This window comes from Sinohyriopsis cumingii, chromosome 2 (assembly GCF_028554795.1).
Source record: "Sinohyriopsis cumingii isolate HCF-2022 chromosome 2, ASM2855479v2, whole genome shotgun sequence".
In the NCBI taxonomy this organism is placed as follows: Eukaryota; Metazoa; Mollusca; class Bivalvia; order Unionida; family Unionidae; genus Sinohyriopsis; species Sinohyriopsis cumingii.
In genome coordinates, this window is record NC_142962.1 from 40,785,216 (window position 1) to 40,804,354 (window position 19,139).

Genomic DNA, 19,139 nt, shown 5'->3' on the forward strand with positions numbered 1-19,139 from the left:
AGTTCTTGAACTCTGCCAGGTAATGTTATGTGATAAAAATTGAGTTCTTGAACTCTGCCAGGTAATGTTATGTGATAAAAAATTGAGTTCTTGAACTCTGCCAGGTAATGTTATGTGATAAAAAATTGAGTTCTTGAACTCTGCCAGGTAATGTTATGTGATAAAAAATTTCAGTTCTTGAACTCTGCCAGGTAATGTTATGTGATAAAAAATTTCAGTTCTTGAACTCTGCCAGGTAATGTTATGTGATAAAAAATTGAGTTCTTGAACTCTGCCAGGTAATGTTATGTGATAAAAAATTGAGTTCTTGAACTCTGCCAGGTAATGTTATGTGATAAAAAAATTGAGTTCTTGAACTCTGCCAGGTAATGTTATGTGATAAAAAATTGAGTTCTTGAACTCTGCCAGGTAATGTTATGTGATAAAAAATTGAGTTCTTGAACTCTGCCCGGTAATGTTATGTGATAAAAAATTGAGTTCTTGAACTCTGCCAGGTAATGTTATGTGATAAAAAATTTCAGTTCTTGAACTCTGCCAGGTAATGTTATGTGATAAAAAATTTCAGTTCTTGAACTCTGCCAGGTAATGTTATGTGATAAAAAATTGAGTTCTTGAACTCTGCCAGGTAATGTTATGTGATAAAAAATTTCAGTTCTTGAACTCTGCCAGGTAATGTTATGTGATAAAAAATTGAGTTCTTGAACTCTGCCAGGTAATGTTATGTGATAAAAAATTGAGTTCTTGAACTCTGCCAGGTAATGTTATGTGATAAAAAATTGAGTTCTTGAACTCTGCCAGGTAATGTTATGTGATAAAAAATTGAGTTCTTGAACTCTGCCAGGTAATGTTATGTGATAAAAAATTGAGTTCTTGAACTCTGCCAGGTAATGTTATGTGATAAAAAATTGAGTTCTTGAACTCTGCCAGGTAATGTTATGTGATAAAAAATTTCAGTTCTTGAACTCTGCCAGGTAATGTTATGTGATAAAAAATTGAGTTCTTGAACTCTGCCAGGTAATGTTATGTGATAAAAAATTGAGTTCTTGAACTCTGCCAGGTAATGTTATGTGATAAAAAATTTCAGTTCTTGAACTCTGCCAGGTAATGTTATGTGATAAAAAATTGAGTTCTTGAACTCTGCCAGGTAATGTTATGTGATAAAAAATTGAGTTCTTGAACTCTGCCAGGTAATGTTATGTGATAAAAAATTGAGTTCTTGAACTCTGATTAGGATGTCTGACATAGAAAACACTGAGATTTCTTAAAATTTTACTTCCTCCACTAGCTGGCCAAACATCAATCATGTCAGTATGCTAGCATTATTTGCAGTTTTGAACAGGCATTCCTTGTTGCATTCCTGTGATTTAGGACTCTTGCAGATTATCATGTCACAGCATTGCTTCAAGCTGCTACTTAATGATGCAGTGATCATAATCTTGTTTTCAACCACATTGTCATGGAATAAGGCAAGAATAATTTGGTATGCCTTAGGAACAATTTGGTTAATTGACTTCATAGATACATACCAAATTACCTAGGGTGGTTCATTTTTTGTTGTTGGAGTGATTAAACAATACATGCATCTCATCATCGGTTGCTCACAGTGATATACTCACACAGCATGGTGTGCATGGGTACTTTACCCCTGGTTGTGTGCATTTTTGTTTGGTATTTATGGAAGGCTTATTGTTCTATGTAACGCAGTGATCACATGGATCTTGTCAGGGAGTGTCAACACACTTACATCCAACTACAGCCATACGGGTAAGTGTTAAATTTTATACAAATCCAATTTGTAAGCATATATTTATAGTTTAACTGACATCCTTCAATTTACTGCCTTTATTTGTCATTCTTTGGGTTTAATATACTAGAAAAACTGTCAGTCTGTTACAATTTATCACTAAAGGCTCTACTGACATAAAACAATTTAGTAACATATATTTAAGAATTTCTCTTCTGTATTTTGTTTATTCCTTGTTATGACCAGAATGATTTATTTATAGCTGTATGTATGGATGGATGGATAGATGGACAGAACCAGGATGGTGAGGCAATGATCTATAATTCTGGAGAAGGATGAGGAATTATGACATGAATTCTCAACTAATGGATAAGGACCATTACATTGTGTAATGTATACAAGGACACATGGTTGTGTGAACCACACTTATTTCTCATTGTATCATGATTGTGTGAACCATGCTTATTTTCAATGGCATTACATGGTTGTGTGAACCATACTTATTTTCAAAGGCATTATACGGTTGTGTGAACCATGCTTATTTTCAATGGCATTATATGGTTGTGTGAACCATACTTATTTTCAATGGCATTATATGGTTGTGTGAACCATACTTATTTTCAATGGCATTATATGGTTGTGTGAACGTATGCTTATTTTGTATCATAAGATTCTATGAACTGAATTGTACTCATGCTTATTCATTTGTATTATATGAATCTGTAAATCATGTTCTTTTCAATGCGCATATTGTGGATGTAAGAACCATTGTCATATTTTTCTTAGACATATATGAATCGGGGCCCCGAGTAGCCAAGTGGTCTAAAGCGCTCACCATTATAGATCAATGCCATCTCACCTCTGTCTGCATGGGTTCGAGTCTCGGTTTCAGCCAATGTGGGTACGTGAGAAAGCCTGCCAGTAGCTTCACGTGGGTCGGTGGTTCTTTCTGGGGTTTTCCCAGGTTCTTCCTCCACCATTAATACTGGCCACCATGTATAGCCTTGTGCTGAAAAATGGCGTTAAACCCCACAACAACAACATATACGAATCTGTAACATGTTCAGTATGGTAGTCATATATTATATATAGTAGTATTGGTGATTCCACCACTAGTGCATGTCATCTATTCGGCCATGACAAATCTCTCATTCAGTAGTACTGGTGATTCCACCACTAGTGCATGTCATTTATTTAGCCATGACAATTCTGTCATTCAATACTAGTGGTGATTCCACAACTAGTGCATGTCATCTATTTGGCCATGACAATTCTGTCATTCAGTAGTACTGATGATTCCATCACTACTGCATGTAATCTATTTGGCCATGACAATTCTGTCATTTAGCAGTACTGATGATTCCACCACTAGTGCATGTCATCTATTTGGCCATGACAATTCTGTCATTCAGTAGTACTGGTACTTCCACCCTAGTGCATTTCATCAATTTGGCCATGACAATTCTGTCATTCAGTAGTACTGGTGATTCCACCACTAGTGCATGTCATCTATTCTGCCATGACAATTCTGTCATTCAGTAGTACTGGTGATTCCATCACTACTGCATGTCATCTATTCTGCCATGACAATTCTGTCATTCAGTAGTACTGGTGATTCCACCACTAGTGAATGTCATCTATTTGGCCATGACAATTCTGTCATTTAGTTGTACTGGTGATTCCACCACTAGTGCATGTCATCTATTCTGCCATGACAATTCTGTCATTCAGTAGTACTGGTGATTCCATCACTAGTGCATGTCATCTATTTGGCCATGACAATTCTGTCATTCAGTAGTACTGGTGATTCCACCACTAGTGAATGTCATCTATTTGGCCATGACAATTCTGTCATTTAGTAGTACTGGTGATTCCACCACTAGTGCATGTCATCTATTCTGCCATGACAATTCTGTCATTCAGTAGTACTGGTGATTCCACCACTAGTGCATGTCATCTATTCTGCCATGACAATTCTGTCATTCAGTAGTACTGGTGATTCCACCACTAGTGCATGTCATCTATTTGGCCATGACAATTCTGTCATTCAGTAGTACTGGTGATTCCACCACTAGTGCATGTCATCTATTTGGCCATGACAATTCTGTCATTCAGTAGTACTGGTGATTCCACCACTAGTGCATGTCATCTATTCTGCCATGACAATTCTGTCATTCAGTAGTACTGGTGATTCCACCACTAGTGCATGTCATCTATTTGGCCATGACAATTATGTCATTCAGTAGTACTGGTGATTCCACCACTAGTGAATGTCATCTATTTGGCCATGACAATTCTGTCATTTAGTTGTACTGGTGATTCCACCACTAGTGCATGTCATCTATTCTGCCATGACAATTCTGTCATTCAGTAGTACTGGTGATTCCATCACTACTGCATGTCATCTATTCTGCCATGACAATTCTGTCATTCAGTAGTACTGGTGATTCCACCACTAGTGAATGTCATCTACTCGGCCATGACAATTCTGTCATTCAGTAGTACTGGTGATTCCACCACCAGTGCATGTCATCTATTTGGCCACGACAATTCTGTCATTCAGTAGTACTGATGATTCCACCACTAGTGCATGTCATCTATTTGGCCATGACAATTCTGTCATTCAGTAGTACTGGTGATTCCACCACTAGTGCATGTCATCTATTTGGCCATGACAATTCTATCATTCAGTAGTACTGGTGATTCCACCACTAGCGCATGTCATCTATTTGGCCATGCCAACCCCTGATGAGGAAAAAGTATAATCCAAGTGGACAAAAATAGTAATCCAAACAGAACAAGAGTAATCCACATATAACATGCTAAAAATTCAATGAACAAGGATTTATTTGCCCCTCTGGTCTTTTAACATCCTTTACTGCTTCAAGGTTTCATACGTAGCACTTTTAGCTTTAGAAAGCAACAGATTATTATGTTGCATTTCAAAACACTTTGTACCAGCTGAGACCATGAATATTTTGCACACCAGTAGAGCACTAAGTGCTGGGTTACAGAGCCTGGATCTGAATTCAGTTTTAGTTTTGTTAACAATACTGAACAATCTCTCACAATCTGCATTAGAATGGGAAAGAACCAATATTCCTTTCATAAACTGACAAAGAAAAGGAAATTTATATCTTGCAGTGATTGGGTCTTTTAGCTGGGAAATAAGGTGCCATTGCACATGAACTCTATCTGCATTAAGTATATTGTCAGGTAGAATCCCAGCTTGATACTTCAGGAATTCTTCTTCCAGATGATCCAAGGTAGACAGGGGTGGCAATAGAAAGGGATATCTCTTGACAAAGAATGTAACACTTTAAAAGCTTTTTGACTGTCTCTCATTTACATCAGCAAATGAAGCATTTAAAAGCACTTCATCTCCATATGGGAATTTCTGGAGCATGTAATCACAGGCTGTAGAACACCTTCACACCAAGAGTAGAATTGTGTTCTATGAATTCTCTTGCTTCTGCACCAACAGCAAGATCTTCATTATCCTTCTGGTTTGCTCTGTCATGAAAGTCTATATCAGTTAAAAGCTTGGCTGATGAAATGATTTCTGGCTTAATAAACCTTGTTAGCAAATCTGACAACTGGTTTGACAGAATCTTGTGCATAATATGAATGCATGGTTCTTCTTTCTGTAAGACAATATTTGCTGCATCAAACAATGGAATGGCACTCTTCATATACAAGCAATACAGTTTTCTAACTGGATTATTAAGTTTTTTGAAAACCATCTCACATTTTGATTCCTCAAAGCAGTGAACAGATTCTGTTTCTTTCTGTGACATCTTAGTATCCACTTTGCTAGTTTTGCCCATAGAAGAATGAGAAGATTCAGTATGCTTTGTACTCAGTTTATCCTCTGAAGAACCATATCCAGTTGGCAGATTTAGTTTACTGACAATGGGTTGAAGTTTTCTGTCATAACATTTATCTTTCACAGTCTTGGTCTGAGCCTGGAGGCCCTCAAGCTGGATAGATATAGGCTTCTCAAATAAAAATTCCATGGATTTAAATTTCTTCCTTTCTGATAACCCATCCTCTTTATTGTTAGCAATTCTATCTATATTTTCATCTCTTGTTCTCTTCTGACTTCTAATAACAGACTCTGTTTTCGTGCTACTCTTCTTCATTTTTTTCCATGGTTTCTCTGTGCAGATTCACTTTCAGTTTGAAAGAAAGCTTGTAGTGCTGTCCAAAGCTCAAGTAAACAGCTAATATATTTGCCAAGGGATAAGCATCTTGTACACACATGCTTTATAACTTTATAGTCTTCAAGATCAAACTGATCTTGTAACAACTTTAGAGCCTGTTTCCTTTTACTACTTTTCTCCAAATAATAGTAGATATCTATTAGCAAATGACCAATATCTACTTCTAATTTATCAGCAGCCTTTCCAGCAGCAAGCTATATCAAATGACAGGGACATCCTGTTATGTACACTGATGGAGACATTTTCGAAATATAGGATGCAACTCCTTTATGAGTTCCAGACAACACTGATACATTATCATTGCAAACCCCATACAGTTCTGCCAACTTATGTCATGTTTCTTCTAAGCCTTATCAAGCAAATCAAAAATGCTTTCTCCAGCGGAATCTACTGTTAATTCTGGTAATGAAAGAAGAACACTCATGACTTTGCCCTTTTCATTGTCAAAGTATCTAACACATACTGGGTACAAGTTTTTGTCATCATAATCACTACTCCCGTCTGTGGCAATACTAAACAGCACAATTTTCATGGCTTCTGCAATTTTAAGTGAAGTATCTTCTGCTAAAGCCCCGAACAATATTAGATGATTTTGTTCTTGCACAAGCATATTTTTCAGCAATTTTGGAATCAGGAAACATCCGTCTAAACAAAGGACCAACATGGTTTGCTACCGCTAGGGGAAGTCCGTGTTCTTTTAAGAACTCAGTAAATAACACCTCTGCATTTATAACATTCATGTCCACATTTGAGTTCTGCTGTAAATAAGAAGTCACCTTAGTATTGGAGTTCATAAGATGAGCTAATTTGATGTGTTTCTTTGTTTTAAAGTGTTTCTCCACATCAAATTTTACCACCATGACCAATATTAAAATTGTTTCTGCACAGTCTGTAATGGGCAATCTTGCTGTCCTAGAATGGAATGATGTTAATGCCATTCAAGTATTCATCTTTGAATCTTTGGAGAATTAGATTTTTTCTTTCTTTTTTGATCCATCAATGTAATTATTGGAAAATATATTTGTGCTCTAACACACATCGACTAGAATCCAGCTGAAGACTTTTAGCACCAAATATTAAAATTCTTTCCACACAGCCTGCAATGGACATGATGCTGCCCTCATGTCTTCATCTTTGGAGGATTCTGTTACTTTTTTGTTTCGTTTATTTTTTGCCTTTTTCTAATCCATCTGTGAAATTATTTGAAAGAAAATAGTTTTGTTCTAATACACGCATCAACTAAAATAAATTAGACTTTTTAGTGCCTAATAGCTATAGACTGGTATGTACCAAATATGAATTAGAACAAAGAATCTGCAAGTAAAGATTTTATTTATAAATTAGAAAACCAGTCTGTTCTCTCCTCACTAAGCCATACAGCTGCTATAAATAGACTCCAAGGTCAAAAGTTTGAAAGTAGAACCAGCATGTTTCTTGGAAATAGGAAAGGAGCTGTAAATAGAACATAATACTGTTAGAAAAGTCTATGCAAGTCCATGGACAAGCATACTCTTATATTGTAGTTACATAGAAGCCATCTTTTCTAGAATACGGCCTGTGGGATTAATGGGATGTTAATAAAAATGAGAAAATAAATTATTTATTTTTTTGGAAGGTGGAAATACCAAAATCACGTAATCCATATACGTTTATGCATAAGGTGTAATTTGGTGGAAAAAAACCTTATAATTACGACACAAAAGCATAATGGTTGGCATGTATGACATGGGTATCAAATAAATCAGTGGTTTCAGTTCTCAGTCCACTTGTCCAAGATCCCATCTATTGTATATTGTGTAAAGTATGCTCTATACCTGAATGAGGGTCAGAATTCAAGTTTTTTGCTGAAAAAGTGATGAGAATACGGAATCAATTGATAGCATTATGAGGCCTGTAAGACCTGTTAACATACAAATTTGGAAGAAGCAATCAAACAGGGATGGGCAGCTGCAACCCTTGTACATATAGAAACAAATATCAAACCCAAGACCATGGAGATGCAAAGCAAGTAGGCATACTAGTACTGCACTCTCCTGGACTTGTATTTATTTTCATATGGGGGGACATGCTATTGGTTTTTAAAAGAGATAATTTCTAACAATTAAACATATCAGTATTTCAAGTTATATACTGATCCTTTGAATTTGTTATCAAAGGCAGTTTTTGACAAGCAAACAAAAAAAGCTTACATATGAGAACTTTTGGTTGATTGCTCTTCTATGGTTTCCATTTCCTCTTTTTTCTTAGATTGTTTCTTCATGGTCTTTCTTCGGCGACTGTGACGAGAAGAACTGTGACTTGATCCTCGGCTCTCACTTCTCATGTCAACACTATCCTGGTAAACACTTTCCTCTTTATCTAAAAAGTAAACAAATATTCTGCAGTGGAGTATGTGAGTCCCTACTATCATGCATTCCATACCCATATCTATCATGTATTCCACACCCATATCTATCATGTATTCCACACCCTTATCTATCATGTATTCCACACCCATATCTATCATGTATTCCACACCCTTATCTATCATGCATTCCACACCCATATCTATCATGTATTCCACACTCATTATCTATCATGCATTCCACACCCTTATCTATCATGTATACCACACCCATATCTATCATGTATTCTACACCCATAACTATCATGCATTCCACACCCCTATCTATCATGCATTCCACACCCATATCTATCATGTATTCCACACCCATATCTATCATGTATTCCACACCCATATCTATCATGTATTCCACACCCATATCTATCATGCATTCCACACCCATATCTATCATGTATTCCGTGCCCATATGATATCCAACTTGCCAAAACTTTAACAATGTTGATGATCACGTTGATGATATCATCATAGTCACCACCAGAAAGGTGACACTTGTCTCATGACTATAGAGATGAGATGAGAAAATGAAATATAGCAAAAGGATATCTGCACAGCTTTGGTTTTATGAACACATTCAATTGTATACACAATATATTTAGCAGCATCCTCAGGCACCATAGCAAATATGTTATCACATGACTACCATATTATTTACACTAACGAACCTTTATTATACATTCATGAAACCCAGTGAATAATTCCATTATTTTCTCACCAAGGCTCTCAGCTAAAAGGCTTGTTCATAAATTTAATTTAAATGTCCCTTTAATACCTGGAAGTGTCAGTATCATTATTGGTTAGTTAGAAACATATGAAAGGAAATAACTTAAAATTTGTATCCACCCATCCATCACTTAATCCTTTTTGAAAACTTTGGGCTTTTTATCAATCATACCTAGCATTTTGTCAGAATAGGAAATTTTCCTTATGATGCAACTGTGTTATTCATTTTATTCATAGCTTCACTGTTCGCTACGTGACTTCCATTAAATTTTTAAAGACGTAACTATATCGCCCTCCTACATTTTACTCTTTATGCTCTCCTCCATTTTACTCTATAATCTTCAAATATATAAACTTGATTTCAGAAGACTCCTTCTAGTATGTTTCAATAAATGTGTGTGTTATTTATAAATAGACTCCATATAGTATGTTTCAACAAATGTATGTCATATTAATGAATAGACCCCTTATAGTATGTTTAAAAAAATTTGTTATTAATGAATAGACCCTCTTATAGTATGTTTCAATAAACATGTTATTAACAAATAGACTACTTAAAGTTTGTTTCAACAAATGTGTGGGTTATTAATTAATAGTGTCCTTATGGTTAGTTCAATAAATGTGTGTGTTATTAATTAATGTATGTTTCAAACAATGTATGAAAGACTAGACCCTTTATAGTACATCTTGATAAATGTGTGTTATTATTGAATAAACTCATCTCTGTGTGTGTGTGATTTGGATTTTTAACGTAGCTTTAACAATTTTTCAGTCATATCGCTACGATGTCTGCAGTGTGGCAGTTAATAGTGATGTCTAGCACTGAGGCATCATGCCGCAGACATGTAGCATGATGTCCCACCCAGTCACATTATCCTGACACCAGACCTCCAGTCCTAACACTAACCTCTTAAAGCTGAGCGCCAAGCGAGGCAGCTGTTAGCAACATTTTTGTAAGTCTTTGGTATGACTCAGCTGTGGATTGAACCCATGACCTCCCACATCTGAGATGAATGCTCTAACCACTAGGCCACCGCAGCGGTCGAATAGAATCATCATAGTATGTTCCAATAAATGTGTGTGTTATTAATGAATAGACCCCTTTTATGGTTTGTTCAATAAATGTGCGTGTTATTAATGAATAGATTCCTTATAGTGTGTTTTAACAAATATGTGTGTTGTTAATGAATATACCCCTTCTAGTACATTTCAACAATATGTGTGTTGTTAATGAATATACCCCTTCTAGTACATTTCAACAATTTGTGTGTTGTTAATGAATATACCCCTTCTAGTACATTTCAACAATTTGTGTGTTGTTAATGAATATACCCCTTCTAGTACATTTCAACAATTTGTGTGTTGTTAATGAATATACCCCTTCTAGTACATTTCAACAATTTGTGGGTTATTAATGAATAGACATTTTATAGTATGTTCAACAAATGTGTGTCAAATTAATGAATGGACCAATTATATTATGCTACAACAAATGTGTGGGATATTTATGAACAGACTCCTTATAGTATATTTCAACAAATGTGTGTGACTTTAATGAATAGACCCATTACATTATACTACAACAAATGTGTGGGATATTAATGAACAGACTCCTTATAGTATGTTTCAACAAATGTGTGTCAAATTAATGAATAGACCAATTATATTATGTTACAACAAATGTGTGGGATATTAATGAACAGACTCCTTATAGTATGTTTCAACAAATGTGTGTGACATTAATGAATAGACCAATTATATTATGCTACAACAAATGTGTGGGATATTAATGAACAGACTCCTTATAGTATGTTACAACAAATGTGTGTCAAATTAGTGAATAGACCAATTATATTATGTTACAACAAATGTGTGGGATATTAATGAACAGACTCCTTATAGTATGTTTCAACAAATGTGTGTGACATTAATGAATAGACCAATTATATTATGCTACAACAAATGTGTGGGATATTAATGAACAGACTCCTTATAGTATGTTTCAACAAATGTGTGTGACATTAATGAATAGACCAATTTTATTATGCTACAACAAATGTGTGGGATATTAATGAACAGACTCCTTATAGTATGTTTCAACAAATGTGTGTGACATTAATGAATAGACCAATTATATTATGTTACAACAAATGTGTGGGATATTAATGAACAGATGCCTTATATTATGTTTCAACAAATGTGTGTGACATTAATGAATAGACCAATTATATTATGTTACAACAAATGTGTGGGATATTAATGAACAGATGCCTTATAGTATGTTTCAACAAATGTGTGTGACATTAATGAATAGACCAATTATATTATGTTACAACAAATGTGTGGGATATTAATGAACAGACTCCTTATAGTATGTTTCAACAAATGTGTGTGACATTAATGAATAGACCAATTATATTATGTTACAACAAATGTGTGGGATATTAATGAACAGATGCCTTATATTATGTTTCAACAAATGTGTGTGACATTAATGAATAGACCAATTATATCATGTTACAACAAATGTGTGGGATATTAATGAACAGACTCCTTATAGTATGTTTCAACAAATGTGTGTGACATTAATGAATAGACCAATTATATTATGTTACAACAAATGTGTGGGATATTAATGAACAGATGCCTTATATTATGTTTCAACAAATGTGTGTGACATTAATGAATAGACCAATTATATTATGTTACAACAAATGTGTGGGATATTAATGAACAGACTCCTTATAGTATGTTTCAATACATTTTTGTGACATTAATGAATATAGCCCTCACAGTATGTTGAACAAATGTGTGTCAAATTAATGAATAGACCAATTATATTAAGTTTCAACAAATTTATCAAATTAAGGGATAGACCCCTTATAATATGTTGAACAAATGTGTGTCAATTAATAAATAGACCAATTATAGGATGTTTCAACAAATGTGTGAGTTATTAATGAATAGACCCCTTTATAGGTTGGTTTGAAAAATGTTATATTAAAGAACAGACTCCTTATAGTATGTTTCAATAAATGTGTCTTATTATGGAAAAGGCTCCTTATAGTATGGTTCAACAAATGTGTATGTATTATTAATGAATTGATTCCTTGCAGTATGTTTCAACAAATACAGGTGTTATTAATAAACAGACTCCTCATAGTATGTTTCAACAAACGTGTGATATTAATGAATAGAGTCCTTATAGTGCATTTCAATAAATGTGTCACAATAATGAACAGACTCCTTATAGTATATTTCAACAAATGTGTGTGACATTAATGAATAGAGTCCTTATAGTACATTTCAATAAATGTGTCACATTAATGAACAGACTCCTTATAGTATGTTACAACCAATGTGTGTGATAAACATCTTTCAATGATTAAAGATAAAACATACTGTAGGTTATCTTTATAATCAGTGTGTTATAACAATCAAACTACATTGTGTGCATTAGCGGACACATTGCCACCAAATACCAAAACCTACGTTTCCAATGCTGTACAAACTCGGCAAGTGCAGTTACAAAATTGTTGTAATAACTAGATAATCAAGTCATTTCACTACTCAGTTGCAAAAAGTCAATTAGTCAGCACTTGATTATAGCAGCTGATCTAGAAGTGATTACCTGATCAGATTAAATTCTGTGAATATTAATGCATGTTACAGGTTTTTGTTACGCTCATCACAAATAGATTGTTTCCTTTTAATGCTCACTTTCACAATTTTAAGGGTGATTTATTAAATTTAGGGTGTAATTGCACAATCTTGTACCCTACTGAAAACAGTGAAAATAGGTTTCATTGTAAGTAAGCCGTGTTTTTTTCACTTTGCATTGAAATTTACACTGAAAAATTATAAATCTTTTATAAATAGTCCAAAAATAAAAATCACGTTGAAATGATAAAATAATAGTGTAAAAAAAAATTTATACCTGGGCTTCCAAAGCCACCATGTTTCTGCATGAAGTCAAAGAAAGCTGACATAATATGACATAAACATGCAATCAGAGTCCTCTCAGGAGCTGCCAACATTGCAAACGCAATGTGTCTCTCAATAAATTTAAGGCCCTTGTCTATACTGTAATCAAACAATGCCTGCAGATGGCGCTTTCCACTGTCTGGCATGTCTCGTGGCAGTTTCTGAATCCAAGTTTTGACAGCTGGTCTCCAGCCAAGGTCTACTGGATCCTGAAAAATAGATCACCAGTCTAAGCAATAACTAATGAAAGAAAATTAAATCAAAATCAAAATGTTGCTACTCTCAGCTAAAGATCGTTGATGCCCTTCTCTATTTTCATAGATTTAGCATGAAATAAAGTATACATAAATCATAAGATATTTACATGCCAATGGTACCTGGATGAACCTGGATCGGACATCAAGCACATGCCAATGTACAGAGAGATAGATACATACATTTATATAAATATACATCGAAAATACTTTCTTACACATACATGCATTCATCCATTTATAAATTCATCTATACATGCCTACTCAACTACCTACCTACTCATCTACGCATGTACACGTGGTGGACAAGTGGAAGGCATACTTTCCATACCATGATGTGTCACAATAAAACATGATTTTTTTCTACTTTATGGTCATGTCTAAAAAATCACAATTTTCACTAATCATATTTAAAAAACACACCAACCACCTCAATATATGTCCATAACGTGTAGTATCTTTGAATGGTAAACAGTTTTCATGCAAACCTATCCTTATGGCAGTTTATACAGTTAATTTTATGCTAAATACAGCTAAATATACAGCTAAATTCATATTTTAAATCCAGAATGTAAAAATGACCAAGCAGAGCTAGCAACCTTTTTCAGAGGTAAACATCTATAGTAAAGCCAAGCTGTCAAATAAAGCAATTTACATCCATTCATTATAACCAAAATAATGGTAATTACATGTTATTTTACCAATACTTAAGATACACACAGTCTGCTTTAAATAACCAGTGAGGACAACATAGGAAATACTATATTCTTTAAAAATCTAACCTTCTGCAAAGAGTGAAACAGTAGCTCAGAACCTTAAATTGGCTTACAATAGCTATGGTGATGTATTAAGCTCTTGAAGATTGATGTGGGAGAGCTCATTACACTAATATGCATCAGTAGAGTTCACAAAGTGGAACAACCCAATTAGTTTTAGGTTATACCATCAATAATTCAATGATATGCATATTCAAGAACAAAAGATATTAAACATCATTGCCTTGAATGGGAATGTTTAAGCCATCTTTACTGAGGATATCTGAGAAGTATATGAACAGCAGCAAGATTACTTTGAAGTTTGATTAATATTGTCTATATATAAAATGTCTATATATAAAACACAAGACAATTACTTTGAAGTTTGATTAATATTATCTATATATAAAACACAAGACAATTACTTTGAAGTTTGATTAATATTGTCTATATATAAAACACAAGACAATTACTTTGAAGTTTGATTAATATTATCTATATATAAAACACAAGACAATTACTTTGAAGTTTGATTAATATTGTCTATATATAAAACACAAGACAATTACTTTGAAGTTTGATTAATATTGTCTATATATAAAACACAAGACAATTACTTTGAAGTTTGATTAATATTGTCTATATATAAAACATAAGACAATTACTTTGAAGTTTGATTAATATTGTCTATATATAAAACACAAGGCAATTACTTTGAAGTTTGATTAATATTGTCTATATATAAAACATAAGACAACTACTTTGAAGTTTGATTAATATTGTCTATATATAAAACACAAGACAATTACTTTGAAGTCTGATTAATACTGTCTATATATAAAACACAAGACAATTACTTTGAAGTTTGATTAATATTGTATATATATAAAACACAAGACAATTACTTCAGGAGTCAGAACAGTATTCAAGTGTGATTCCTTTTTTAAGCGAGATGTTTGACTTTGAATAGCACACCAGCAAGGGGGAGCATTTCATTCTCTGCATATATTGCAAACACCATATCAACATTAGTCTTAACACTGACACAGCAGCATAATCTCTATGTAACATCAGGACAGGCCAGAACATATTCAACACAGTAAATGGAACATTCAGATTAGTTCACATTATTATTATATGTTATCTTAATCATGTTAAAATAACAACTATTAATCAATCCATGTTTTTTAGGATGATTTAGCCATCAAACAGACTAACTGACAAACAATAAATAAGCACACACTGAAGTTTACACATTGATAAAGAAATTGTGTTAACACCCATATGTGACAAAGGAATTTAGTATTACTGTATTGCCTGTAAGAGCCCCCATAAAGCATGAAAAAAATTATGACCCCCTCCTCCCTAATGAAATGGTCAGTCCTTAATGTAATGTACATTTTTCTTTACACTATAGTGACAAGCTTTAATTGTGGTCAAACTGCGTCAGACAGAGTTCTGACAATACTATGTTACGGCCATCAAGAACAACTCAGTTCTGACCAGAATTTGCTCAGAGAATCCAGGAGGAAGGTTTGAACAACATTATCATCCAGTCTCTTTTACTACCCCTTAATAAAATGTGATACATGAAAATATCCACCTTATAACAGAAACTGTGCTATAATGTAGGGTCTTATAGTGAGGGAATGCTGGTTAAAAGATGAATAATAGAAAACTTCAGCTATTAAAATCTATCTGCATAGTCTTACCATGTAGACCATAGCACATCTGCTTATTGTGGCAGGACTAGCCTGGGACAGATTGTCCACTTCAAAGATGAGACGCATGCCATTGGCCAGACCAATTCTCTCTCCACTAGCAAGGCATAGCACTTTAGAGTCATCAAGTACGGTATTCAAGTTTTCGACCCAAAGTGTGTCTACAGGTCCATCCAAAACAAGCCAGCGCCATTCACTCACTGAGCTGGATTCATGGGATTCCTTCTTTTCTCCAGCTTTGTCATGACTTGATATTCCACCAGGTGCCATAGTATGAGGATTTGTCTCCCCTGCCTCACTCATGTAGGTCATGCTGCTCGGCTATTGTAAGAAAATAATTTATTGGACATATGAATATATGCTGACCTTTTTTTACTTGAGAAATTACTCATTCTTGCTTTAATATCTTGAAGTAGGATCAGTCTTATTGTTGTGTTCAGTTTTTCATTTGGGTGGAATTATTTATTCCAATTAGTATTCACCGGAAATACAAAGTGCACATTGTTAACATTCTTGGACTAAGATAAAAACATTTTTGGATTGTATTATTGTAATTCATAAAAAGACTGTTAGTACACTGCAACACTACAAAGACACTGGCACATTGGCATATTCGAGACTACAGGCACAATAACACATTCAATATTGGAATTTAATTTGAATACCACTCAAATTCAGTTGGAACTTTATACATTTGGACATGTGATAAAACATAGAGGACCATTTGGGATTTATTACACAATACTGTAAGATCTTTTTAAATTTTCACTTTGTATTCGAGGGAAATAAATTATTTGTTGAATTTTACAAAACTTGTTGGCTTTCACTCTTTCTGTTAGTTTAAGACAATAGAGTCATTATACAATTATTCATTTACAAATGACCATTTCAATAGACAAATAGATAATTTTTTATTTACAAATCACACTGTTTCAATAGACAAATAATCAACTTTTAATTTACAAATCACCAGTTTCAACAGACAAATAGGCAATTATTTATTTACAAATCACTAGTTTCAATAGACAAATAGGCAATTGTAAGTTTACAAGTCACCAGTTTCAACAGACAAATAGGCAATTGTTAATTTACTAATCACCAGTTTCAACAGACAAATAGGCAATTGTTAATTTACAAATCACCAGTTTCAATAGACAAATAGGCAATTGTTTATCTACAAATGCACTGCAAGAGATCAGAAGTAGAATTAATTTGTATATGCTTAGAAATAGAGGTATTGTCAGATTGGTAAAGATACTAAGCTTAACTAGAAAACTTGACCCATTAGCTTGATACTGATGATAGTTTTGAGTGTTCTATAAATATTTAGCAAGTAAAGTTGCTGATAAGTACAGAACATAGCAGTGGTTGATAAGTGACAAATACCAAATTTAATAGCAAGTTATGCCCATTTTGAATGAAGTGTTCATATAAAACTTAAGATGACGAAAACTGGTCGTCCAACGATTTTTCAATTTGTTTTTCAACATAGTTCACTGTGTGACCATGTTTAATCCAGAATTGTATTTTAATGAAGGGTGCTATAATAAAGGTGAACTGTCTATAAAAATTTACCATTTCACAAGCAACACAGATAAAATCATTCAAAAACTTTTAGGCAATAGACTGGCATACAATAAACCAACACAGTGAGAGAAGCTAAGAGACTAATACAGGCACTGAAAGTCTATTCCAGAATCATTGTTTTTCACATGCAAACTTTACATGGAAATTTAACTTCTGGCAGTGACTAATTTCTGATGATTGAGTTACTGTCATTTGACAGCATATTTTTGTCACAAAATGCATCATGACTACAAATTGCCAGATGATGTCCCTTGGGTATTTGCCACGAATTTCAACTAATCAAACATTGTATTACAGTTGTAGATGTGTCCAGATCAACAGTTCTTGACTGAAAGTGGGAAAGCTTGCTACACACACACACACAGACATAAACATACAAATAGACTAAAATATTTGAAAATGTCACTTGGTCAAGTAAGTGTAATGCTAAAGCCACTCATTCATTGCCCAGTCCTTTGCAACCACTTACAACACACAAGTTTCTAAATAATTTATTAAAAAAAACACAAATGATCGCAGTATTTAAAAATGTAGCTTTGTATAGCAATTTCACTCTAAAAACCAGCCATTTTATTAAACAAATTCTTGTATTAGTTCAACAAGACACTCAACAAGTTCACTTTTAAAGTTGCCGATTCCATCACATAATTTATGGAAACACTGCATACAAAATTCAAACTAAAGCTAACTGCCCACTCCATAACACAACGTTTGGTAAACACTGCACACAATATTCATACTAATGCTAATTGTCCACCCTATCACACAATTCTTGTAAACATTGCTCAAAAAACTTAAAAACCAAAGTTAACTTCATGCAAACAGTAACATGATTCTAGTCTCGCTTGCAAAAGTGACAGAGACATAGGTAGTTGATGCAGAACCACACTGGGATAACTACTATCTTCAACTTTTATGACAAGGTTTTTATCAGTCCCTTGTGTTTGCTTATGCAGGCGATACACTGAATTTCATGAACAGCTGTAGAACTAGGACTCACCTCATTTAAGTGGGGTAACCCTGACTCATCCTCCATGGGCTAAATTATGATGGAACAAAAACATTTTACAACAAAATTACAATAGATTTACTTGACATATCATACAGCCAGTATTTTCCGCAGATGACATTTGGTAATTTTGATCAAAAGAGAAATAAAACAGAAATTTTTATTTTGGACGCTAATGATTTAGCAGTTGTAAATCACATCATACTTCAACAATTTAAATGGTAAATTTGATGATCCTAATCTGAAATCACTGCATTGCTAACATGGCTCCACTACTACAAATTCCTGCTATGTTGTATGTTATTTACTGAAGTATCAGCACTGAGTGTGACCTGTAGTAGCTGAAGTATCAGCACTGAGTGTGACCTGTAGTAGCTGAAATATCAGTACTGAGTGTGACCTGTAGTAGCTGAAGTATCAGCACTGAGTGTGACCTGTAGTAGCTGAAATATCAGCACTGAGTGTGACCTGTAGTAGCTGAAGTATCACCATTAAAATATAACATGTAGTGGCTGAAATAAATCTGCACAAAGCATGACATGTATTAGCTGAAATATCAGCAATGAGTGTGACATGTATTAGCTGAAATATCAGCAATGAGTGTGACATGTAGTAGTTGAAATATCAGTGCTGAGTGTGACATGTAGAAGTAGTAGCTGAAATATCAGCAACTGGTGAGACATGTAGTGGCTGAAATGAGAGAATATGCTTTTTGGTACAATTGAGAAAAGAAATCAA

General features: G+C 34.0%; 1 protein-coding gene across 1 annotated transcript in view; it reads right to left on the reverse strand.

Moving 5' to 3' along the window:
- LOC149804702 (dynein axonemal heavy chain 6-like) overlaps positions 1-19,139 on the reverse strand; it is a 393,112-nt gene that overhangs the window by 231,326 nt on the left and 142,647 nt on the right. The window contains exons 40-43 of the mRNA XM_089933221.1: positions 18,393-18,431; positions 15,797-16,126; positions 13,029-13,284; positions 8,157-8,325 (exon numbers count right to left, since the gene is read on the reverse strand). Coding sequence (XP_089789347.1) covers positions 8,157-8,325; positions 13,029-13,284; positions 15,797-16,126; positions 18,393-18,431 — 794 coding nt within the window. The remainder of the gene's footprint in view (positions 1-8,156; positions 8,326-13,028; positions 13,285-15,796; positions 16,127-18,392; positions 18,432-19,139) is intronic.